At 29.2% G+C, this 26,617-nt stretch overlaps 3 protein-coding genes across 10 annotated transcripts in view; 1 reads left to right on the forward strand and 2 right to left on the reverse strand.

The window, feature by feature from the left end:
• Positions 1 to 1,823: 1,823 nt before the first annotated feature.
• On the reverse strand, positions 1,824 to 9,493 carry LOC111429111 (carbonic anhydrase 3-like). The gene is made up of 3 exons (XM_023064920.2): positions 9,163 to 9,493; positions 2,771 to 3,018; positions 1,824 to 2,720 (listed from the first exon to the last, which is right to left on the reverse strand). The coding sequence occupies exons 1-3, from the start codon at positions 9,395 to 9,397 to the stop codon at positions 1,941 to 1,943; spliced, it is 1,263 nt and encodes a 420-aa protein (XP_022920688.1). The 5' UTR covers positions 9,398 to 9,493; the 3' UTR covers positions 1,824 to 1,940.
• Positions 9,494 to 9,659: 166 nt separating this feature from the next.
• LOC111429110 (protein FAM91A1) lies at positions 9,660 to 20,536 on the reverse strand. Its single transcript, XM_023064919.2, has 13 exons — positions 20,318 to 20,536; positions 20,165 to 20,249; positions 17,648 to 17,857; positions 17,409 to 17,593; positions 17,257 to 17,357; positions 17,039 to 17,198; positions 16,827 to 16,981; positions 16,579 to 16,774; positions 16,245 to 16,516; positions 10,928 to 11,322; positions 10,131 to 10,878; positions 10,009 to 10,078; positions 9,660 to 9,959 (listed from the first exon to the last, which is right to left on the reverse strand). Exons 1-13 carry the CDS (start codon positions 20,387 to 20,389, stop codon positions 9,849 to 9,851), a joined length of 2,760 nt encoding a protein of 919 aa, XP_022920687.1. The 5' UTR covers positions 20,390 to 20,536; the 3' UTR covers positions 9,660 to 9,848.
• Positions 20,537 to 21,438: 902 nt separating this feature from the next.
• Positions 21,439 to 26,617, forward strand: part of LOC111429117 (protein polybromo) — a 30,102-nt gene continuing 24,923 nt past the window's right edge. For 5 of the 8 annotated variants that reach the window (XM_023064928.2, XM_023064933.2, XM_023064932.2 and 2 more), the window contains exons 1-4: positions 21,440 to 21,577; positions 21,745 to 21,918; positions 21,972 to 22,282; positions 25,478 to 26,087. In XM_023064928.2, coding sequence (XP_022920696.1) covers positions 21,796 to 21,918; positions 21,972 to 22,282; positions 25,478 to 26,087 — 1,044 coding nt within the window. In that variant the 5' untranslated portion in view covers positions 21,440 to 21,577; positions 21,745 to 21,795. The other 3 variants (XM_023064930.2, XM_023064934.2, XM_023064929.2) reach the window with 2 other exon arrangements.

Genomic DNA, 26,617 nt, shown 5'->3' on the forward strand with positions numbered 1-26,617 from the left:
ATAATGTACTATTTATAAACAACGCAAATGTGTCTATCAAACTTTTTTAAATTACTTACCCCATTGATATGTTTTAATACTTCACTTTTTGACTGACAGTTCAATTAGAATGCACATAACCTCACTTATTATTCCATGCCACATATACAGCTCAAACCAATAATCGTAGTACAGATTTGTATGATTTTTTTCTTTAGTTTCGTTGTTGACAAAAAACATGTTCGCTATTAGATTATTTAATCTTATTTAATTATTGAACGTATTTAATGTTAATGAACTGTTTTAAATAAAAGAGTTATTAACGCCATCTATACGTCATATTTCAAAGTATTTTTTTAAAACATTTAAATTTTAGTTTTAATTGATTTGATATCAATAATATACAATTTATAAACAGCACAAATGTTTAAATAGGGTTCTTATGGATTAATTACCCCGTTGATATGTTTAAAACTTTTAAATGACTAATTAGTGGTAATTACCTTTTTGACTGACAGTTCAATTAGAATAAATATACCTGGAATGTACGTAACCCCACTTATTATTCCATGCCACATATACAGCTCGAACCAATAATCATAGTAAATGTTTGTATAATTTTTGGTTTAGTTTCGTTGTTGAACTTATTTAATATTAATGAACTGTTTTAAAGTTATTAACGCCATCTATGCGTCATATTTCAAAGTACTTTTTTTGAAACATTATTTAAATTTTAGTTTTAATTGATTTGATATCAATAATATACAATTTATAAACAGCACAAATGTTTAAATAGGGTTCTTATGGATTAATTACCCCGTTGATATGTTTAAAACTTTTAAATAACTAATTAGTAGTAATTACCTTTTTGACTGACAGTTTAATTAGAATATACCTGAAATGTACGTAACCCCACTTATTATTCCATGCCACATATACAGCTCGAACCAATAAATAATCATAGTAAATGTTTGTATAATTGTTGGTTTAGTTTCGTTGTTGAACTTATTTAATATTAATGAACTGTTTTACAGAGTTATTAGCGCCATCTATGCGTCATATTTCAAAGTACTTTTTTTGAAACAATATTTAAATTTTCTTTTTAATTAATATAACATCAATAATGTACAATTTAGAAACAAAGCAAATGTTTAAATTGGATTCTTTCAGATTAATTACCCCTTTAATACGTTTTAATATTATTACATGACATAGATCACCTTTTTAACTGACATTTTAATTAGATTGTACTCAAACCAATAATCGTTGTAAATGTTTCTATGATTTTTGCTTGAGTTTCGTTGTTGATAAATAAACATGTTCATTATAAGATATCGTAAACCAGAAATGTTTTAAAATAAAATAATTATTTATGAAATTAGCGCCATCTATCCGTCATATTCCAAAGTACTTCTTTTTTGAAATATTAATGTTTAAATATAAGTTTTACAATTTATAAATAAACACAAATGTTTAAATTAGAAATTTGTTGTTGTTTTGTTAATTACATTTTATTCATTGATGTTTTAATACTTTTAAATGTCAATCAGTAGAGGTTCAGTTTTTAAACTGACAGTTTAATTAGATTATACATAACCCCACTTATTCTTTTAAAACATCCCCTATTTCTTTGTAATTATTACTTTGTTAATTATTAATTCCAGTGTGTCGATTAGTGTTAAATATATAATCGAAAAGTGTTAAAGTTTCTAAAGTAATTATCAAATTTTTTAGGTAAGATTTCTTCTCAATGTTAATTTTTTTTAAATAATAATATTAAAGTTTGTGATAAACTTCTTTCTAAACTTCCTAATTAATAAAAATGAGCGAAGAAAAAGATACAATAAATTCAAATCATGTTATTAAAATAAAAAAAAAAGTTTTTTTAGAAAAAAATAAAAATAAAATTCCAAAAAAAATTAATAAATAAATAAATAAACAATTCTTAAGTCAAAAAAACTTCACTTAACCCTTCTTGGTATCATCGATTTTCTAGGGATACTTTTATCCCTCGGTTTAACATTAACATTTTCAACGAATCTTTTCCCGACGAAATCGCCAGTTTTCGAAACTGGCGAAGAACTCCTCCCGGACGCCCCACTTTTAGCATCGAAAGAGCTTATCGAGCCCATATCGCCTTCTCTTCTAACACTCGGCGATCTCGATCGGCTCGTTTTCAACTTTTCTAATAACTCAGGATCAACTTTTATACTAGTACTAATTGTGTATTTATTTTTTTCTTCTTTAAATGGATTCCTCTGTCTTGTTTCAACCCGAAACACCTCCGCTGGTTTATTCTCAACTTGAACCGGCTCTTGTTTCTCCTCCTTTTTGGCGTCTTTCTTCTTTTCTTGCTTTCTTTCTTCTTTTTTTATCGGTAATAACGTTGAGTACAAAGAAAACGATGGGTTCGCGTGAAAAACGGTTCTTTTCAACCCAGGGATTTCTTGGACGATTCGAAAGTTGCAATCTAACGGCTGATCATCCATGTTTAATAAAGTACGAAATTGTTCTGTTTGATCGATTGAAATTCCAATTGGTTCTCGGCATAATAACCATAAAAGACAATGTACGCATTCGCTAGTTGTTACAGTTCCCCAATACATGAAGTAATCTTTTATAAACGGGATTGTTAGGAAGCTTAAGGGGACGTTGTCTAATCTTGCTGAACTATGGGGGGTTTGTATGTAAGAAATTGCTTGGGTTATGAGTTCCATCGATACGTTGTGAGCTTCTTGGAGCTAAAATGTTTAATTGTTGTGAAAAAATTGCGATGGGTGTTTATATTTACCCGGAAAAAATAAACTAAAACGACGATTCCATCTTTTTTCTTTAACGCAGCTTCTTGGGTGAGATAACAACTTTTAAAAAGTACGACGTGCATCTCTAAGGGTTGTTGGGACCCATCGACGGTGTGCTCACTTCCTTCCATATCATTTCGGCCCCAATGAAAATGTAATTGGGAGAATACGTAATTCCCGAAGAGGGGGCCACCGGAGATGTGGGGACGCTCTTGGTGCCATTTAGCACTCATTATTACTACAAGAAAAATATATTATTTCGTATATATATTTCGTATTCTAAAATTTTAATAGTTTACAAGAAAAAGAAGGAAATCAGAAAGATAAAGAAAAGAAGAAATTTGGTAAGAAAATAGTAAAAGATATAAAACAGGAATTAGAAGAGAATTGTAGCAGCTGTGAAGAAGAAGAAAGAAGAGAAAGCGAAGAACTTCAGCAGACGCAATGTTTATACAGCGATAATGTTATACATATTATTTGTCTTCATCACCACAGAAATGTGCCGAAATTGGATTTAGCCCTGTACAAAGAATATTTTCTAGACAAACTAGAACTCTAACACCTGGTGCCATAAAAAATTACAAACCTGAAATAATAAAAAATGTACCTGACATAATAGAAAACAATAAACAAAACATAAAATATTATTATGATAAAGCATGCAAATCCAAAATTACTGCAATTGATTTTGGAAGGTTTTCAGTTTATGATATTTTATAATATTTAATATAAATATTTTTTTAAAAATGTGTACATTCTGTGATGATGTTTAACCCATTTACGGCCAAGGTAGAAATTTTAGAAAAAAATTGTTATTGCAAAAAAATATGGTAACTAAGACGATTCGGCACATATTAAGTAAAAAAAAAATTGGGTATATGAAAAAAATTACTTATACACAATTTACAACGTCGTCTGGCTTTATTAACTTCTTCCTTGAAGACATGACCCACGTTATCAATACGAACTTCTGCAGGAGCAGTGCCTCCAAATTGATTCATATTATTATTACCTGCATTATCATCTTCCGCCTTCATCAGACGTACTGCAAGGTATGACTTGAAGTCACTTGAATTGACGATAGTACTGTTTAACAAATTTATAAACAAAGGCTATAGTTGGAAATTCCATTATCAGGTAAGTCTACGTCTCGTCTCTCATATATTTGTTATACTCAGCGATTATATTTGGAACTACGTCGTTTCTTTTTCGAAATAACTTTGATACTTTTTAAAAAAGACATTTAGCTGTTCGATTATCTCTTATGGTTCCCATAGCGTAAAAGCCATTTTCATTCAAAAATTTCAATAATTTCCAGAAGTATCTTTCAAGAAATAAATTTTATAGCGAATTTTGAAAGTTATCGATGAAAATTGCAACATCGAAAATTTTATCAAAACTTCAAATATTGTTTTCTCAAAAACTAAAAGTTATTTTTCAAAACGGGTTGGTTCATTGGAAAGAGGGCACTTTTATTAACACTTTGGGAAATTTTCATACTCATATTCCAAGAATTGGATTTTATACGAATTTTTAAAACTTAATCGGCGAAAATTGCAAAATTCGAAAAAATTATCGATTATTTCAAAAATTTATTTCTCAAGAACTAAAAGTGATTTTTCAAAACGGCTTTTTGTATTAAAAAGAGGATACTATAATAAATAATTAGTGATATTTCCAAAAGGATCCTTCAAGAAATGAATTTTATAGCGAATTTTGAAAGTTATCGATGAAAATTGCAACATCGAAAATTTTATCAAAACTTCAAATATTGTTTTCTCAAAAAGTAAAAGTTATTTTTCAAAACGGGTTGGTTCATTGGAAAGAGGACACTTTTATTAACACTTTGGGAAATTTTCATACTCATATTCCAAGAATTGGATTTTATACGAATTTTTAAAACTTAATCGGCGAAAATTGCAAAATTCGAAAAAATTATCGATTATTTCAAAAATTTATTTCTCGAGAACTAAAAGTGATTTTTCAAAACGGCTTTTTGCATTAAAAAGAGGATACTATAATGAATAATTAGTGATATTTCCACAAGGATCCTTCAAGAAATGAATTTTATAGCGAATTTTGAAAGTTATCGATGAAAATTGCAACATCGAAAATTTTATCAAAACTTCAAATATTGTTTTCTCAAAAACTAAAAGTTATTTTTCAAAACGGGTTAGTTCATTGGAAAGAGGGCACTTTTATTAACACTTTGGGAAATTTTCATACTCATATTCCAAGAATTGGATTTTATACGAATTTTTAAAACTTAATCGGCGAAAATTGCAAAATTCGAAAAAATTATCGATTATTTCAAAAATTTATTTCTCAAGAACTAAAAGTGATTTTTCAAAACGGCTTTTTGCATTAAAAAGAGGATACTATAACAAATAATTAATGATATTGCCAAAAGGATCCTTCAAGAAATGAATTTTATAGCGAATTTTGAAAGTTATTGATGAAAATTGCAACATCGAAAATTTTATCAAAACTTCAAATATTGTTTTCTCAAAAAGTAAAAGTTATTTTTCAAAATGGGTTGGTTCATTGGAAAGAGGACACTTTTATTAACACTTTGGGAAATTTTCATACTCATATTCCAAGAATTGGATTTTATACGAATTTTTAAAACTTAATCGGCGAAAATTGCAAAATTCGAAAAAATTATCGATTATTTCAAAAATTTATTTCTCAAGAACTAAAAGTGATTTTTCAAAACGGCTTTTTGCATTAAAAAGAGGATACTATAATGAATAATTAGTGATATTTCCACAAGGATCCTTCAAGAAATGAATTTTATAGCGAATTTTGAAAGTTATCGATGAAAATTGCAACATCGAAAATTTTATCAAAACTTCAAATATTGTTTTCTCAAAAAGTAAAAGTTATTTTTCAAAACGGGTTGGTTCATTGGAAAGAGGACACTTTTATTAACACTTTGGGAAATTTTCATACTCATATTCCAAGTATTGGATTTTATACGAATTTTTAAAACTTAATCGGCGAAAATTGCAAAATTCGAAAAAATTATCGATTATTTCAAAAATTTATTTCTCAAGAACTAAAAGTGATTTTTCAAAACGGCCTTTTGCATTAAAAAGAGGATACTATAATGAATAATTAGTGATATTTCCAAAAGGATCCTTCAAGAAATGAATTTTATAGCGAATTTTGAAAGTTATTGATGAAAATTGCAACATCGAAAATTTTATCAAAACTTCAAATATTGTTTTCTCAAAAACTAAAAGTTATTTTTCAAAACGGGTTGGTTCATTGGAAAGAGGACACTTTTATTAACACTTTGGGAAATTTTCATACTCATATTCCAAGAATTGGATTTTATACGAATTTTTAAAACTTAATCGGCGAAAATTGCAAAATTCGAAAAAATTATCGATTATTTCAAAAATTTATTTCTCAAGAACTAAAAGTGATTTTTCAAAACGGCTTTTTGCATTAAAAAGAGGATACTATAATGAATAATTAGTGATATTTCCAAAAGGATCCTTCAAGGAATGAATTTTATAGCGAATTTTGAAAGTTATCGATGAAAATTGCAACATCGAAAATTTTATCAAAACTTCAAATATTGTTTTCTCAAAAAGTAAAAGTTATTTTTCAAAACGGGCTGGTTCATTGGAAAGAGGACACTTTTATTAATACTTTGGGAAATTTTCAAACTCATATTCCAAGAAATGGATTTTATACGAATTATTAAAACTTCGAAAAAATTTTCGAAAAAACCTGATATAAATAAAGTTGTATTCAATGAAAAAAGTCCTATTGGGGTTGAACTTGATTATTATCTACAGTGTCCAACACCTAAAAGAGATACTAAATCCTGTGAATTGTGGAGTACTAATGGTAAGTAATAGGTTTTTAATATCTGGCTAAAGCCAGACATTTGGTAACCATCCAGTATTCAGCTGGATTTTAAAAAATGGCCGTTCAACCACTATAAGGCACCATCTGTTCATCAAACGAAAGATTATATGCAAATACACCAAACTCCATGTACTTGACGTTCATTATGTTGAAAATAGGGCGGAGTTTGGCAAATTTATCATTTTTATCTAAATCTGCGTTGTCAGATAGATGCAAATTACGTTTTATATACCAATATAAATCACTTTGAGGGAGTCTCTGGTAACCGGACAACAACAATATACCTAAAAAACGAAACTGTTTCAGGTCTTTTATTCCAAACTGGAAATCGTGACGAAAATAATTTACTATTGTCGTTAAAACTTCATTATCAAAAAAGAAATAAAAAAATAGGTCTAATGGAGATGTCTCCCCTAAATTGCTACCATTTTGGTCTAATTGCAAGTTTTTGTCTTTTTACTTGCAACGTTTCTTCGTCAGAACTGTCAAAATCATCATCCTCATTGTGATTATGGACTTGTATCTCAAAAGCACCAGCTATATCTTGCTCATTGGGAAGACATGGTTCAGGTAGAACATCTTCACCAATATGCTCTTCATTCATTAGTTCGTCTACTTCCAGAGGAATATACACGACATCAATATTATCTAAAAAAAAATTTTTTTTATTATTATCTTCGTTTTCTAGATCATTCAGAACATCTTCTAAAACAGCCTCCAATTCATTGTGGGTCAAGTAAACCTTCATTCTTACTCGAAATACCAGTAACATAACCTATCGACTAAAGTAAGACTACACTCTACAATTCAACAATAAACTTTCTTGCGGTTGAATATGGAGAAACGGTAACACAATTGTTGACCACCCTGTATAAGATACTCTGATACAATAAATGACAATCTATTTAATATCATTTGAAGAGTAATCGTGCCAATTTAGAACTGTTTTGAATGAACGTTGGCTGGGATATGTGGTTTTAAAGAGCATGGTGGTTGCCAAAAAAAACTTAAAATCAAAATAACTCAAAAACGAAGGACACTAGGTACCAATAACTTTTATGAAAGTCAACATATTTTCTTACGTGCGATTAAAAGGTGTAATAAAAACTATACCATTCCATTTAAAATAACGAAGTTATGGTCTATTTCCGGTAGACCGGAAGTTGCAGTCATCTTGAAAATATTTTAGATCGAAAGTTCCGAATGAACAATCCTGCTACCAAAATTTCAAAACTGTACGAATAGTGGAACCTAAAAAAGTTCTAACGAACCAGTTACGTGAGACACCTGTATATTTGCACAAGTACAAGTGACGTTACAATCATGTTTTCGTTGAAGAATTCCTCTCGAGATTCAAATTTTTGTTTGTAACGTGAATGTCCATCGCTTCAATTAAATCCCCATTTAAAAATAGCAACCAAAGACTGTAATTGATGTAAAATATTTGAACATTGTTTTGTTTGCAACAGCCTAGTAATTGTATGGTCTTGCAAGGTTTTGCAATTTCACTTCATCCATAATTTCGGTGACTTCAGTACCATTTGGGTAACAGCGCTTTTTTGCTTTCAAGACTCTTTCATAGCTTGGATAGATATTTGCATTTCTGTTCTTTGCTTGCGTTCTAAACTTTTCATTAATTATTAGTGAAAGAGCTTCGTCTTCAGTATATGGTGTTATTTTCTCATTTGTATTTATCCAAACTGTTTATGATGTTAAATGCAAAAAAAGTACATATTTTGAAGTATATTTGTTATAAAGTTCATTTCTTGATAATAATGTTTGTGAAATAGGCTTCTGGTTTTGTATTTTAACGCTTAATTGATTTTCTTTTTTATTACTGTGTTGGATAGGTATTTTTTAACTAAAAAAAATACTTCGGATTTGTTTGGGAAGAAGATTACAACAATATTAATTCATAAAAAATAGTTATTCTGAAAAATTGTAAATGATTGATAGTTTCAAAACTAACTTTCAGTATTCACTGTCGAATATCTGTACACCAGCCTGTATATTAGCCATTTTATTGAAAATGCGCTAAATATTTTTTTGGGAATGCAAAGTATAGGCTTGAAACTACATGAAAAAATAAATTTCAATCTGGGATCTTTTCTAGCTTAAAGTTTAACATTGCAAATAAAATCTGTTTATGAACAGTGTTGAGAAAAAAATAAATAAATCCAGTAGTTAAGAAGCTATTTGAAGAAGCTGAAAAAATGATAGTGAAATTTCATAAGGGTACAACTTTCAATATGTTTAGAACCCTTTTGCCAAAATATTAAAAAAGAAAATTAGTAAAATCATGTTATTGCTGGTAATTTTAAACTTCCTAACATTGTGCGCTTGTCGTAAATGGGTTAATTAAGGTGTTTATCTTGTATACAGGTTTTTCCTGAAGATGGGGATAATTAATCCCGAAACTAGTAGAAAATAATAACATTTAATTACATCGTTAAAGTATTTTAATTAATTTTGTGTTTAAATTAATAAATTTTTTGCTTACGAGTATGTCCGGTGTTGGTACATTTCATTTTCTTCGGCGGTAACTCGTGATGGTGCCATTGCAAAGGTGGTAAGCTTATCGGGATTGTCCTCGATAGGTTTATATCGATTGGAGATTCGCCAATTTCCGCTTTAAGCATGTATTCTTGTATCACTTTAATGCCATCGTATTCTAAGTCTGAATCGAGTTCGTCGCGTTGTTCGATTCTTCTTTGGGGCTCGACCTGCGTGGACATTATTCTAAACACTAAAAATTTTGCACTCACAAAAAATTAACAGAAAAAGGAATAATGCTGGCGTGACAGATGTAAATTGCCTTTTTTAGTTTTGTCAAATTAAAAAAAAAGTGACAATTAGTAACCAAACAATTTTTTAAATAAATTCTCTATTTAAAATTACTTTATCTATAATACAATTTATACACTTACTTACTTATTAAGACGGATAAAGCTTATTTTATTTTATTTTCATCCTATGGAGGAAAGCTAAACTAATATAAAGCTTAGAAATGCATTTTTTTTTTAATGGAATTACAAAAAGAAAGAAATGGAATGAATAAGAATACTACGGACATATCACAACGTTATTACTTAAATATTTTTTGTTAAAAATAAATCAATAAACACGCTTTGTATAAATTTCTTTCTTAAAAAGTAGATAATAATTAAAATTAAAACGTTTTTAAACTTATTTACCCGACCATTCCGATATCTTACCATCATCAAAAACCAAATTGTGTCGTGGAAGCGGAACTAAACGCCCTCGTTTTAAAATACCCATATTTTCACCCGGATAGTACTAAAACAAACTTAATCAATTAATTGATCAAAAAATGATTAAAATTTACTTGGCATTGAGAAATAAACTCTAAAAGAGACGTCCCCAATTTCCGACTTGACTCAATCAATCCATCCAAACTAAAATACACCTTAATTAATACATCAAATTAAAAAAAAAAATTTAATTAACCTATCTTGTTGAGTTAACCCCCCATAAATAATAGTATCACAGATTTTCGTGTTTGCATCAACATCAAAAAGTGGCACACCAAATTGGCAATCCAATAAAGTCCAAATAACCCCTTTTGATGACTCATCCTCCTCAATGTTTTTAATTTTTTCTTCATTTTCGATATTTTCAATCTTTTCAACATCGTTTTCTTTATTTAATTGCACAATAGACTCTTGGAACGAAAACATGCTTATATTTCCATCAATTGGACTCAAAAGTGAATCATTTTTAGTTCTTTTAAGTTCATCCTCGTCTTCTTGAAGTTCTAATTGATCCAATTCATGTTTTAGAATATCCGTACAATCTTTACTCAAAAATCCGTTCGCTGGGGAATTCGCCCCACTCGCATTTTTCGTTGGGGTTAACGCAAAATGGGATTCAACCGGGCTTTGTAATCGATCTTCATTAGAAATATCTTTAGAACTCGTTTCTTGACAAAAATCATTTTTTAATTTATCATTATTATTATTATTAAAAGAAAAATTTTCGTTTGAAATCGATGTTGGTTCGTTTTCATTGATTCTTTTCGCTTTTCCCAGATGATGTTTACCCAATTTAACGGATTCGTCTCGTTTTGGGCACCCAAAATCCAACACACCGATATTGGCGAAAGTTAAATAACCACAATTATGGTCTAAATCCAACGTTTTTGATAATAATTTCACCGAAGGGTGATCCTTCCAATTTAATTTTGATATATTTTCGTCTAAAACACAACAATTTAACAAAAATTAATCCTTTTTTTGTTAATTCACCTAATATATTATGTTTTGATGGAGTTTCCGGTCTAAACGGAAATGGTACCACCGCTATAGTGGCCGGTCTATGTACCCCATAAGCTTGAATCATCACCGGTGAATATTGCAGGGCTGCGTTTACGTGTAAAACATTCTCAATTGGAATTACAGCCGGTTCGTGAAGCCACGCTGTGACGAGAAGGCGGGAAAATCCCAAAAACATTCTTGGAAGTTGTTTTAAAACGGTCCCTTTCGTTAGGAACAAAGTCGGAGGGCCATAACCCGTTTTGTGATAAACAAACATTTTGAACCATAATGAATTTACCTCCGGCACGGCGGGGCCTAAATGCGGCGGGTTTAAACTTGAAATCGTCTTTACGTCTTTGCTTAAAGGAGCCATTGATACTAATAATCTAAAAATAAAGAATTAATTTAATTTCAATTTTGAATTTCAACATAACCTATTTTCTATAAAACCTGTCAAATTATTTAGAAGTTGGCAATAAAAATAGGGAATTTTGTTTTATAAAGTTTTTAAATGAATTTGTGCCATTTTAACGTAAATTTTGACATTGACAGGTGTACAAAAAATTTTATTTATGAAATTAATAAGAATATGTTTTGAAATGATGTGAAATTGAGAATATGTTAACTTTGAGTTTTAACTGTATGTTAAAAGCGAAGTGGGTTGAATGACAATATAAATAACAAAAAACTTGCTTCAAATGTAAAACACCAAGATATATGGGAAGATTTTGTAAAATTAAAGAAGATAAAAAGAAGGAAATAAATAGTGTGCTTCAACTGCAATAAAAAAGGTCATATTGCATCACAAGTGTGGAATTTACAAGAAGAACAATCACGCTGAAAAGCATTGTTACTTTAGAAAGAAAGAAACGGAAATAAAAACAGCTTTTTTTACAGAAGAAATAAAAATGGAAATAAAAGCATTCGTAATTGACTCAGGCGCAACCATAAAAAATAGCTTCGTAAAAATGCAACTCTCTAAAAAACATCTCGTACTAAAAATTGAACGTATGTGGCGCCATCTGTTAGGAATATTTTGAAATTGTTCAGCTAAGAACCGAACCACTAGAATACAGGTTGGATTGGTTTTATACATAAAAACTAAAACCACAGAATAACTGCATTTGGAAACTGTTGGGAGCCACTATGTGGCTTCAAGTAACGTTCCGACTGGTTGGGAATTCCTCAGATGCAATTAATCTGTCAAATAATGCCACCTCATTTGAATTTCACAGCATCATATACATCTGAGATTGCATCTGACGAGCTTCCAACCAGTTATAACGTTAGCTGAAACAAAGCTATAATGTCACTTATAAAATCTACCGAAAAATCACTTTAAAATGACGTTTTCAAATGTCATTCTGAACAAACTTCAATTTTTAAAATTCTTAGCAGCAAATTTAAAAATATAACACGAATTGGAATTTATACTTTTTAAATTAAAAAAATGATGCTGGTTATAATTGTTATTGCTATCTCTTATCATTCCTACTATTAATAAGAAAATTGTTAGTTTAATTATATTATTTCAGTATAGACGCTAATGCCCTCTTACGGGGGGATTCCGACATACAATCAATTCCAAGTTATATGTCATATGTCAGCAACAAAGAAGGATTATTTAATAATTTTGAAAATAAATTGACAGAAATTGGAGTAGCAAAGAAGAACGAAATAATAATAATAATGGCAGAGGAAGAAGGAATAATAGAAGGTGAAAATTGTGTTCTAACAAAGGTATTCTTTGTGCCAGAACTAACAAAAAACTTGATATTGGTTAATATAATAAATGAAAATGGAGGTGAAGTTGTTTTTAAAGAGAATAAGGTATCCATATCAAAGAATTCCAAAATAGGATACAATAAACATAAATAGTGCAGAAGAAAATATAGAAAGTTTACTAACAACTCAACCCATAGCAAAATTACAAGAGTGGCACGAGAAAATGAGACACATTAATATTAACAGTTTAAAGAAATTACTCAATGAGATCATGGTTACAGAAATAAACATAACCAAGAAAGATTTTATAAGTGAAACATTTTGTAAAGTGTGTTTGAAAGCTAAACAGACGAAATTTGAGAATTGAACTAACAACATGGGAATAATTCAAGATTAGGAGTCTCTCTTAAAAATCGATGATTTTTTTTTTAATCTATAGGATATCAGTCAAAAGAGAGTAATATATGAAAAATGAAACTTTGGATTATTTAAAAAAATATGTAGAAGAAATGGAAACAAGTAAAAACATAAAATCCATCGAGTGGAATAAAAAGAAGGGTACTATAATGGATAATACAGTAATATACACACCACAATTAAATGGAAAAGCTGAACGTTTAAATCGAACAATTATAGATAAAGCCAGATCATTAATTTTTGACTGTGGATTAAAAAGAAATAATCTGAGGAGAAGCAGTAAGAAAACTTCTTATGAAATCTGGAACAATAAGAAACCTGATTTATCTGGATTACCAATATTTGGATGTGAAGCATATATTATGCAAAAGTATTAGGATACTTAAAGAAATTAGACGAAAGAAGCAGAAAGTATAACTATGCGTTAAATGGTTATAGATTGTGGGATAATTAATAACAAAAAGTTATTATACATCGTGATGTTGTTTTTAAAAAACCAGAAGATTTACCTGAGCAAATTGAGTTAAAATTAGACCAAGAGGTTAATCAAATAAGGAAGGAAATTGATGAACAAATTAAACAAAAAAAACGAAACAACTCAGGAAGAGCAAGATGAAGAAGACAGAGAGAAGGAAAACGAAGAAAATCATAATAGAAGGGGACGAAGAACGAGAAAACCACCTGTAAAGTTATTACTTGACATTTGATGAAGCAATAAATGGTGAAGACAATAAAAAATGGTTAGATGCAATAGAAGAAGTCATTGAAGTTGAATCAAGTATGGGAATTAATAAAAAGCGAAATTAAGGCACAAAAGATAATGAGCAATAAATAGGTATTCAGGATCAAGAATAAAGCCAGATTAGTGGTAAGAGGTTTTGAACAACCACAAAAACACATAGAAGAGTATACTACAGGGATATAGCAATTTAAAAGGACAAGTCTGTAAATAGAAAAACGTTAAAACTGTATCAAAAGGACAATGTAAACCAAATGCTCGAAAAGGAGGCAGTTTACTATACTTAACTAATAAAACCAAACCAAACATAAGTTTCGCTGTAAACTTTGCTACTAGATATGTTAAAAATACAAAAAAAATGTGACGTAACTAATGTAAAAAGAATATTAAAATATCTACATACAAACAACGATTTTCGAATCGAATATACGCTTGGAACTGGAATAAGAAATTTAAAACTGCAAGCATTTACAGATGCTGACTATGCAAATTGTACAGATACGCACAAAAGCGTTAGTACTTTAAAAATCATCGAAAATCATCATAGAGTATTCTCTATAAACAAAGATTATACACAGGGTGATTCTCAACCTATACGCATAAACTTGGGAATTTACTCTTCATGACGAATAATGACTAAAAGGCGAAAAAATTTGTAATAAAATATTTTCTGTTTCATAGATATCCGTGATATTTACTTTCAAATCAAGAATACATCAACATTTTAAAATGACATCACACCAAGCTCCCTGAATCCACGATCACCCACTAACGCGGCCTAAACCAGGGTGTTGGCGGATTGTCTGGGCCGCAGCATGTCTCTGATTTTACAACATTTGGTCAGTATTAACTTCCGTGGCGTACACTGTGCTTTTCAAGTGACCCGAAAAGTAAAAATCAAGAAGATTGAGGCTGGGGAATCACTGTGGCCAGGCCATTGGACCATCTCGACATATCTATCTTCCAGGAAACACATTATCTAGATGTTGCCGATTATATCGTATATCTAGGAAACTAAAAAACTTTTACTATATTTTTTTTCATCTATTAGTCATTATTTGTCCAGAGGAATAAATCCCTCAGTTTGTGCGTATAGGTGGAGAATCACCCTGTATGTGACATGGAATAATAAGTAAGGTTATGTAGTCAGTCAAAAAGGTGATGTATGTCATTTAAAAGCATTAAAATATATCAACGGGGTAATTAATGCAAAAGAATCCGATTTAAACATTTGCGTTGTTTACAAATTGTACATTATTGATGTGAAATTAATTAAAAAGAAAATTTAAATATCGTTTAAACAAAAGTACTTTAAAACATGACGGATAGATGGCGTTAGTAACTATTTAAAACAGTTCATTAGCATTAACTAAGTTCATTAATTAAATAATTTAATAAAGAACATGTTTTATATCAATAACGAAACTAAAGGAAAAATTATACAAACATTTACAACGATTATATTCGTTCGAGCTGTATATGTTGCATGGAATAATAAGTGAGGTTAAGTACATTCTAATTGAACTGTCAGTCAAAAAGGTGATGTATGTCATTTAAAAGCATTAAAATATATCAACGGGGTAATGCACGTGTTATGTTGCCTTTGGAGTTGCAAAAATAGCAGTAAAAAGGGATTTTGACTCTTTAAAGTACCATGAGAAAAAAAAAGGATATTTGGTGTGTAATGTTATGACATAATTTTAAATTTCCCGCTTGTCTTTCGAGCCAAAATGGCGGCAAATCACGGTACTTTAAGACTTTATTTAAAAGTTTCAAACATATCAACGGGGTAATTAGTCCATAAGAAATCAATTTAAACATTTGCGTTGTTTATAAATTGTACATTATTGATGTAATTGACATCAATTTAAATTAACATTTAAATAGTTTTAAAAAAAGTACTTTGAAATATGACGAATAGATGGCGCGAATAACTCTTTTAACATTAAATAAGTTCGGTAATTAAATAATCTAATAACAAACATGCTTTATATCAACAACGAAACTAAAGGAAAAATCATATAAACATTTACAACGATTATTGGTTCGATGTTTATAGAGTATTCTCTATAAACAAAGGTTATATATGTCACATGGAATAATAATAAGTGAGGTTATGTATGCTCTAATTGAACTGTCAGTCAAAAAGGTGATGTATGTCATTTAAAAATATATTAAGGAGGTAATTAATCCAAAATAATTGATGTCAAATCAATTAAAACTAAAATAGTCCTAGCTTTAGTGTTAGTTCTAGTTTTAGTTCAACAAATTATATTGTTATATTCATTTAAATATTATTTAATTCAAGTCAAAAAGAATTAAATTGATCGTTTATAATAGTGAAGATAATTTAACAGACTTTTTTACATCCCATTGAAAGCTTAATAAAAAATATAACCCAAAAATATAATAAAACTGAATACTTACTTGTACTTTTTTTGTAATAACCTTTGGCACGTCGCCTCATCCAATGAATTTAAACTTTCCAATCGAATTAAATCCAAACCGTGCGAATCCATTTTTCTCAAAGCCAAAACGGTCGATCTTAAAAGAACCGCGTGCTCGAAATACCGGCGAGCTTCGCCTTCACCCTCCGCGTCTAAAACGGAAACTTTTTGGAGTTCCGTCAAAAAGCTATCCAAGCTTTCATCGCATAATTTTCCAACTTCAAACATTGTAACGGCATGTTTTTTCAACCCCTATCACAAAAAAAACGTAGTAAATAACTAATTTTGAGTTATATTAATAAATTTGATCTTACAGGTGATAAATTTCCCATCATAAGAAACGCGGTTAACGTTGAATCGAATAAAAACGCAACCCTTTTTCCTGATTTTAAGGTGTTTGTTGTCACTGGGCTATCTGGAACGTCGGTATGTGGTGATTGGATCTCGATGGGTGGGGAATTTGATTCAGTTTGGGTTAAATTTAAAGTTAATGGAGTGATATCGACGTTACTATAAAATAAAAATTAAATTATAACGAATTTGAATTGATTAATAATTATACTTAATTATAGGTATTGGTTGATTATTCCACGATGGGTCTCGCTTTAATTTACTTTGTTCTTGCTCAAAATCGAGTTTATTCGCAAATTTTAAACGACAATAAAGCGAAACTGCTTGTTTAACCAATTCCGTTTCAACATCCAAGACATTCGCTAACTATGAAAATGATAAAAATGATTTTATTAAAATAAAAATTGAATTAAATTTGTTTACTTCTCCAACTGTGGTATGTTCGTCAATAGAAACGAATATTTTATATAATAAAGTCTCGAAATAATCTCCCAAAATGCGATTCATCACGAAACCTTGCAATGGAGGAACTTGAACCCTATCCGCAGCTGTTATTGGAACGTCCAAGTACACCAAACCTTTCCTAAAATTCAATTTTATTCCAAAAATAAAAAAAATTGTTTTATTAATTATTTACGAACTTATATAAGCTAAGAACTACGTGATAATTTAAATCTCCCGCGGTTTGTGACCCAAAATCAATTAAATGGTCAATTACTTTTAATTCTTCTTCATTAACCATCTAAAAAAAATTAAATTAATTTAATAATTAATAATTTATAGTTAAATTTACCCTAATATCATCCTCCAAAACCATTCCAACTTCAACTCTCCACCACGGTTCGATGTTAATATCCCCAGGAACCGCTGGTAATAACCCACGAACATTTCTTTTACCAAATAAACGCGCCCGATTCGTCCTGGAGCGGTTCATTAACTCAATGTATTCGTTTCGACCAATTCCGAGCAAACGTAAACCTTAATTTTATCACCATAAATGAATTAAGTTTAATATAGAGACGAGATACTTACAATCTGCAGCTGTAAAATTGGGTAAAGTATCGTAGCTTTTTTCGGCTTGCATTAAACGTTCCACGACTGAGACGTAATAATTGAATGGGGTGATTCGTAACCCTTTAACAACCATATCCGCTAAATGATATGGAAACAGCATTAAGCGTTCCCTACTAAATGCAATAACCCGTTCGTAATAACGCTTTTCATCTTTTAAAACTTGACGAACTAAATAAATTAAAAAATATTATTTTGATTAGATTAAATTAAAAAGTACTAATTAAAGTTAAATTCGTAATCTATTTTACCAACAATGTCGGTAATAAAGGTTTGATATTAAAAATATGTGAAATTTATTTATTTTTTATCACAAAAATTATTAGCTATTGGTGGAAATGGTGTTAATAAAAGTTGTTTATGATATATCACTAAAACATAATCCATAAACGATTTCATTCCAATTATTTCATATTTTTTTTAAAAGCCATAAAATAGCAAAATCGTTAAATTTACTTTTTTGGATACATTTTTATTAAAACTCGAAAACCAAAAATGTTAGGAGAAAGTATTGTTGATGAGAATTGTTTATAACGAACCAGCGAAACCTTATACAACAAGCGATTATATCCCAACTATATTTGTTACCAACCTAACGGATTTAAAATCTCAAACAAATTTCAAATTTGACGCATTTAACAACAGAATGGTCAATAACTGCTAAGTTAAAAATTGTTCATGAGAATGATATTAATAAAAATTGTTTACAATAAATCAAAACAACATAATCCATAAACGATTTCATTCCAATTATTTCATATTTTTTGTTAACAGGCATAAAAGATCGAAATTTTGAAATTTAGTTTTTCGGGCAGTTTTATTAAAACTCGAAAACTAAAAATATTAGAAGAAAGTATTCTTGATGAGAATTGTTTGTAATCAACCAGCAAAACGTTATGTGCAAGTGATTGTAATCCAACTACGTTTATTACCAACCTAACGGACTTAAAATCCCATACATTTAAAAGCTTATTTAACTAGTATTTAATGAGTTAAGTATCATTTCTTTAATTCTATACATTTTGGTGTTATGATTTTTCTTCACATTCTTTATGACAAGTTAATACGATTGTTTTAGTTCAACTCTACGAGTATTGAGGTTAAATTGATAAAAATGAAATTTACAACATCGTATCTCAAGAACGGATTGAGATATTATTATGAAATAAGAAGCATTTTGAAGCTTATTTAACTAGTATTTAGTGAGTTAAGTATCATTTCTTTAATCCTATACACTTTGATGTTATGATTTTTTTAATACATCTCTCCACATTCTTTATGACAAGTTTATAAACACCAATTTAAAAACAATCGTATCTCAAGAAATAATTGAGATATAAAGATGGTTTAATAACCATTTTATAGCAAATTTAATCTACTTTCAATCCCCAAAAAATATTTCTTTCGATTCTATAAATCCCGATGATACGATTATTTTAGTTCAACTCTACGAGTATTGAGGTTAAATTGATAAAAATGAAATTTACAACATCGTATCTCAAGAACGGATTGAGATATTATCATGGAATAAAAAGCATTTTGAAGCTTATTTAACTAGTATTTAATGAGTTAAGTATCATTTCCTTAATCCTATACATTTTGGTGTTATGATTTTTTTAATACATCTCTAAACATTCTTTATGACAAGTTTATAAACACCAATTTAAAAACAATCATATCTCAAGAAATAATTGAGATATCAAGGTGATTTAATAACCATTTTATAGCAAATTTAATCTAGTTTCAATCCCCAAAAAATATTTCCTTCGATTCTATAAATCCCGGTGATACGATTGTTTTAGTTCAACTCTGCGAGTATTGAGGTTAAATTGATAAAAATGAAATTTACAACATCATATCTCAAGAACGGATTGAGATATTATCATGGAATAAAAAGCATTTTGAAGCTTATTTAACTAGTATTTAATGAGTTAAGTATCATTTCTTTAATCCTATGCATTTTGGTGTTATGATTTTTCTTCACATTCTTTATGACAAGTTAAGCACAAAACTAAAAATAACTCAAAAGTTTTTAACCATGGACTGGAAACAGGACATAGTATTAATTTTGAAGGTGTGACACTCTTACATAGATGTAATAAAGGTCTGAAACTCAATTTCCTTTAAATGCTCAAAAATAAGTGTTTTAATAGGTATTTTATAGAATTAAAATTCCAAATTTAGAATTAAATATTTTTGTAGTTAAATTTATCAAATATTATAACGTTATTTTCTTAAATTATTAGATTGTAAGTACTTTTAAGATTTAACATTTTTTACCTTTTAAGACTTTCATTACTTTTTGACTGTTCAAATGTAGTTAACATTAATTATAATGACTTGTAACTTGTACTTATTGTTCTGAAGATGGCTTTTAAGTTGAAACTAGTCAGATAAACATATTTTAATAAACGACCAGTTGAAAGTATAGAAATTTTACATATTTTTAATATCAAACCTTTATTAAAAAATACTAACCTAAATTTCCTCGATATCTCAATTGATTCTTAATACTGAAAGTGATAACATGTCTATCGTATAATTTAGGATTGTTTTCAAGTAACTGTAACAATAAATCAACGTTAAATAAGAAACCTTATCTAATGTAAATAAAAATTGATGATTACCGACCTGTTTTACGTGTGATGGTAATTGCGCCCACGGCACATTCTTTCTTATGTTATCTTCGATTTCCGCGTTCATTTTTCGTTTATTTCCGATACTCACATCGTTTTCATCATCACATTTTCCGAAATACACAAACACAATCGGGAATGCGTTAAAAGTCAAAACTGTCAATGTCAAAATTTTATGTTTACCCACTGGTGTGAAGTCAAACGCCAACAACTAAATAAAAATTAAATTCTCTAAAAAAACATTAAAAACATAACCTCAATGTTTGTTTATAATCAATTTTAAGATTTAACAAAAAATTATTTTGAGGAAGAATTTAATAAGGATTATTGAAATAAAAAGGATCAAAATGGACTGTTTGGTAGCTTTAAGAAAAATAGATGCAATCAAGGATCCAGAAAAGGCGAAATTATGCTTTCAAATGGCATTAGAGGTTATAGAAAAGCAAAGGAAATTGATTCGTTGTTTGCAATTGAAGCACAGAAGAGTTCGGAGACGAGCGGAACAACTTAAAGGCGTTGTGGAAATATTACGAGAACACGATATTGATAGCGAGGAAGGTCAACATGCTATAGAAAAATATAAAATGATTACCAAAGTATGTAGTAATTCCGTGTAAATTTTAAATTGATTTAATTAGTTATTAATTAATATAGATTGTAATATAATGAATAAATTTATCGCAATATTTGTTTTGTTATTAATTAGTTAGGCATCCCAACACACAGTAATTGTTAATAAGCGTCATCTATGTAAATTTTAAAGAAATAATTTTTGACTTTTTTGACAATTAAATGACGTTTTAATTTTGATTAATTAATTATTTAGTGATTTATTTTAATTAATTTATAATAAATTCTACGATGATTTAATTTAATTTAGATCGTAATATATTTATTGAATAATATAAAGATGTAAGTTTTATTGATGGCAATAAATCAGATTGTACACCAAGGAAGTAGTAAAAGTGTATAAAGGACGTTTATTGACTTTTTGAAGAGATGCGCAACCAACAAAAATTCGAAATTAAGGCGGTTAGGCGTACGACATGCGTCGTATAGCGCATGTCCCCTTTACGCTTCTCACAGAAGTTTTGTGTATATAGCTATTTCCCTCTAAACATCTTTATCCGCCATTGCATAAGGTTCTTGTGTGGCGTTCGAAGCGATTTTTCGATTAAGATCCATTTAGGAACGATGGACCCGGGGATAGAGCCCTAACGACTGCTCCCCAATTTCACGTCTTCCACGTTTTTAGGTAAATTTAAACGTTTGCGGACAACGTTAAAGTGAACACCAACTGCTTCACAACTTTTTGTTAAGGTTATTTCGTTTTCGTATTTCATCTCGTGCCTATTTACATCATTTTTGAATAATTAACGATTAAATGGTGATTTAAAAACGTAAATTAATGTGAGTTTATAGTTTTAAGTGAAGAGTTTTCGTTTGCACCGAAGACTCGGTGTGTGTCTGAGGATGAGCAAACGGAAGCGAGCCAGTTCTGTCGCTAGCAGAGGCCAGGAAGAGGATTCTTTGGATGGTATTGAAGCTTCTTCCAGTGGGGGACCACCCAGAAAAAGGAGTAGGAAGCAAGATCCGGTAAAAAGATGGTTTTAATTTCGAACATAACCTAACTTTTTTTTTGTTATTAGGCTGAACAAATTCAACAACTTTATGAGTCAATAAGGAATCACAAAAAAGAGGATGGGACGCTTCTTTGTGACTCTTTCATTCGAGTTCCAAAGCGGAGACAAGAACCAGCTTATTATGATGTTGTTTCAAACCCAATTGATCTCTTAAAAGTCCAACAAAAATTAAAAACTGATGAATATGATGATGTTGAAGACCTTCAAAGTGATATTGAGTTAATTGTATCGAATGCTAAAGCTTTTTATAAAAGAAACTCGCAAGAATATAAGGATGCTAATGAGCTTTGGGATCTTTTTTTAACCAATAAAATGAGGTAATATAACCTTACTTTTCAGTCAGAGTTGGAATGTGTGTGAGTTAGGTGGTGTTCTAGCGAATAAATAGTAAATTTAATTTGCCCTGTGGTAAGATATAGAGTTGTATATAGCTTAGAGACATTTACTCTGAAACAAGTATTATTGAATTAGTAAATATAATAGAAAATAATTACAATCAGTTAGATACTAATAATTTTACTGATATAGAGTTCTCTCAGGAATATTTAAACAAATTGGGATTTAATATTAAAAGTTACAGAGTGGAAATTATTGAACCTGATGAAGAAATTGATGAACTGGAATGACAAAAGTCTTAATAAAAACAAGCCTAGTCTATTGGCACTTTTAAATAAAAGCTCACAAGATATTATAATAATAAGTAAACCAAATAAACTGAAATTTTAACATAGAAGACTGGAGAGAGATATTAAGTAACACTCATTTGGAATATATTATTCTAGGTGATTATTTTACGAGCAACTTGTTCATTTTTGATACTTTGAGGTTATTTTGAATAAGAAGAAATTTCATTTTTTTCCTTAATATCCTCATCGATTATGATATATAGCATAAAATAGAACGTTTTATCTTTAATTTGGTGCAAAAATAACATCTTAATCAATAAAAATAAAGTTGAAATGATTTCTTTGAGATTAACAATCATTTTGAAGTTAATGAAATGTTAAAAAAATCGTAAAATCTGCATTTGTTGGAATTGATTGGTGATTAATATCGCAAATTGAAGCTAATACTACCTATTTTATGGTAATCCATAAAAATATTATAGTTAATAATCAAATTGTTTTGAAAAATAGCTTTAAAACAACTGGTTCATTTTTGATACTTTGAGGTTGGTTTAAAAAAGAAGAAATCTCATTTTTTCCTTACTAACCTCATCGATTATGATATATAGCATAAAATAGAACGTTTTATCTTTACTTTGGTGCAAAAATAACACCTTAATCCCTAAAAATAAAGTTGAAATGATTTCTTTGAGATTAACAATCATTTTGAGATGAATGAAATGTTTAAAAAATCGTACAATCCGTATTAGTTGGAATTGATTGGTGATTAATATCGCAAATTGAAGCTAATACTGCCTAATTTATGGTAATCCATAAAAATATTATAGTTAATAATCAAATTGTTTTGAAAAGTAGCTTTAAAGCAACTTGTTCATTTTTGATACTTTGAGGTTGGTTTAAATAAGAAGAAATCTCATTTTTTCCTTAATAACCTCATCGATTATGATATGTAGCATAAAATAGAACGTTTTATCTTTAATTTGGTGCAAAAATAACATCTTAGTCCCTAAAAATAAAGTTGAAATGATTTCTTTGAGATTAACAATCATTTTGAGATTAATGAAATGTTTAAAAAATCGTACAGTCCGTATTAGTTGAAATTGATTGGTGATTAATATCTCAAATTGAAGCTAATACTGCCTATTTTATGGTAATCCATAAAAATATTATAGTTAATAATTAAATTGCGTTGACAAACAGCTTTAAAGCAACTTGTTCATTATTGATACTTTGAGGTTGGTTTAAATAAGAAGAAATCTCATTTTTTCCTTACTAACCTCATCGATTATGATATATAGCATAAAATAGAACATTTTATCGTTAATTTGGTGCAAAAATAACATCTTAATCCCTAAAAATAAAGTTGAACTGATTTTTCTGAGATTAACAATCATTTTGAGATTAATGAAATGTTTAAAAAGTCGTACAATCCGTATTTGTTGGAATTGATTGGTGATTAATACCGCAAATTGAAGCTAATACTGCCTATTTTATGGTAATCCATAAAAATATTATAGTTTTTAATCAAATTGTTTTGAAAAATAGCTTTAAAACAACTGGTTCATTTTTGATACTTTGAGGTTTGTTTAAATAAGAAGAAATCTCATTTTTTTCCTTAATAACCTCATCGATTATGATATGTAGCATAAAATAGAACGTTTTATCTTTAATTTGGTGCAAAAATAACATCTTAATCCCTAAAAATAAAGTTGAACTGATTTTTCTGAGATTAACAACCATTTTGAAATTAATGAAATGTTTAAGAAATCGTACAATCCGTATTTGTTGGAATTAATTGGTGATTGATATCGCAAATTGAAGCTAATACTGCCTATTTTATGGTAATCCATAAAAATATTATAGTTAATAATCAAATTATTTTGAAAAGTAGCTTTAAAGCAACTTGTTCATTTTTGATACTTTGAGGTTGGTTTAAATAAGAAGAAATCTCATTTTTTCCTTAATAACCTCATCGATAATGATATGTAGCATAAAATAGAACGTTTTATCTTTAATTTGGTGCAAAAATAACATCTTAGTCCCTAAAAATAAAGTTGAAATGATTTCTTTGAGATTAACAATCATTTTGAGATTAATGAAATGTTTAAAAAATCGTACAGTCCGTATTTGTTGGAATTAATTGGTGATTAATATCGCAAATTGAAGCTAATACTGCCTATTTTATGGTAATCCATAAAAATATTATAGTTAATAATTAAATTGTTTTAAAAAATAGCTTTAAAGCAACTTGTTCATTTTTGATACTTTGAGGTTGGTTTAAATAAGAAGACATCTCATTTTTTCCTTAATAACCTCATCGATTATGATATGTAGCATAAAATAGAACGTTTTATCTTTAATTTGGTGCAAAAATAACATCTTAGTCCTTAAAAATAGAGTTATTAATATTATTATTATTAATATTACTGACTATCAATAATATACAACTCTATATATTTATAAAAAACAAAAAAAATAATGATAAGAATTAAATCCATATTCATGACTTATCCATAATCACTCCAATCATTTATTCATGGGTTTTCTGTGTTCATTTGTGAAGTTTTGTTGATCCAACTTCATCACCACAGGGCAAAATAATAATAAAATAGCAACAGATAGTGAGTTACTGGAATAATATAGTGTTAACAAAGAGACTGGAGAAGAAGAGCTAATGCTCATACTCCAACATGTAGCACCTTTAACACTAAAGTGACACAATTCAAATAATAGTGTTTCTAAGAAAACAAGCAGTAATTGATATTATTGGCTAAAAATATTCAATTTTTGAGTTGTCACTTTATTTCTAAAGGTGCAATGTGTTCCTTATAATATCTATCAATCAATAACCACTTTTTTATTCACTTAATAAATTTATAATTTTAGGATTATCGACGAACTTGATACAAAAACCAAGGCGATTTACAGGGTTACCAAATACACAAGACGACACGACACAAAAGAACACCCCTCAGACCACTCCGAAGATACATCAGAAAGTTCCACGAACCAAGACGACGACTCAAACCTTTACGAAGAATTTTTCGCGGCGATTATGGGAGCGACCGATTCGGATAATCGGCCGATTCACGCTGAATTTCAACTTTTACCTTCGAAAAAGAAATATCCCGAATATTATGAGATTATTGAGAATCCGATCGATTTGAAAACTGTAGCGACGAAAATACAACATGGTGAATATGGAAGTTTATTAGAAATGGAACGAGATTTATTGGTTATGACGAAAAATGCCTGTTTATTTAACGAGCCGGGATCTGTAATTTATAAGAATGCTAAAGCGCTTAAAAAGGTTGTTACGAGTAAACGAATCGAAATCGAACATTCAAAATCCTCGGGTGGTAAAAGTAGCGATCGAATTCGCAGTAAACGATTGCGAAGTAGCACTTCGTTGTCTGCTGTTAATATTACAGCCGCTTTACAAGATGATGATTCAGATGAGAATGATATGGATATGGAGGAGTCGATGGAAGAGGAGGTAATTAAAACAAATTTTTTTAATTTTTGATTTAAACCATTCCTTGCTATGGTCCTCAAATGAGGATTGGGATTTAATTTCTAATTAATTAGAAAGTAAAATAAAATATTAAATAAATAAAACCCTAGCAAAACACTAGTCATTACAAAATTATACAAGTATTAGTTTAAGGCCACTTTACAGTAAGCAATTATCGACAATTTTTTCGAATTTTTCAGTTTTCGCCCATTAAGTTTTAAAAATTCGTATAAAATCCATTTCTTAGAATATGAGTTTGAAAATTTCCTAAAATGTTAATAAAAGTGTCTGCTTTCCAATGAACCAACCCGTTTTGAAAAATAACTTTTAGTTTTTGAGAAAACAATAGTTGAAGTTTTGATCAAATTTTCGATGTTGCAATTTTTATCGATGACTTTCAAAATTCGCTATAAAATTCATTTCTTGAAGGATCCTTGTGGAAATATCACCAATTATTAATTAAAGTATCCTCTTTTTAATGCAAACAGCCGTTTTGAAAAATCGCTTTTAGT

The sequence above is a fragment of the Onthophagus taurus genome, chromosome 3 (assembly GCF_036711975.1).
Source record: "Onthophagus taurus isolate NC chromosome 3, IU_Otau_3.0, whole genome shotgun sequence".
Lineage (NCBI taxonomy): Eukaryota > Metazoa > Arthropoda > Insecta > Coleoptera > Scarabaeidae > Onthophagus > Onthophagus taurus.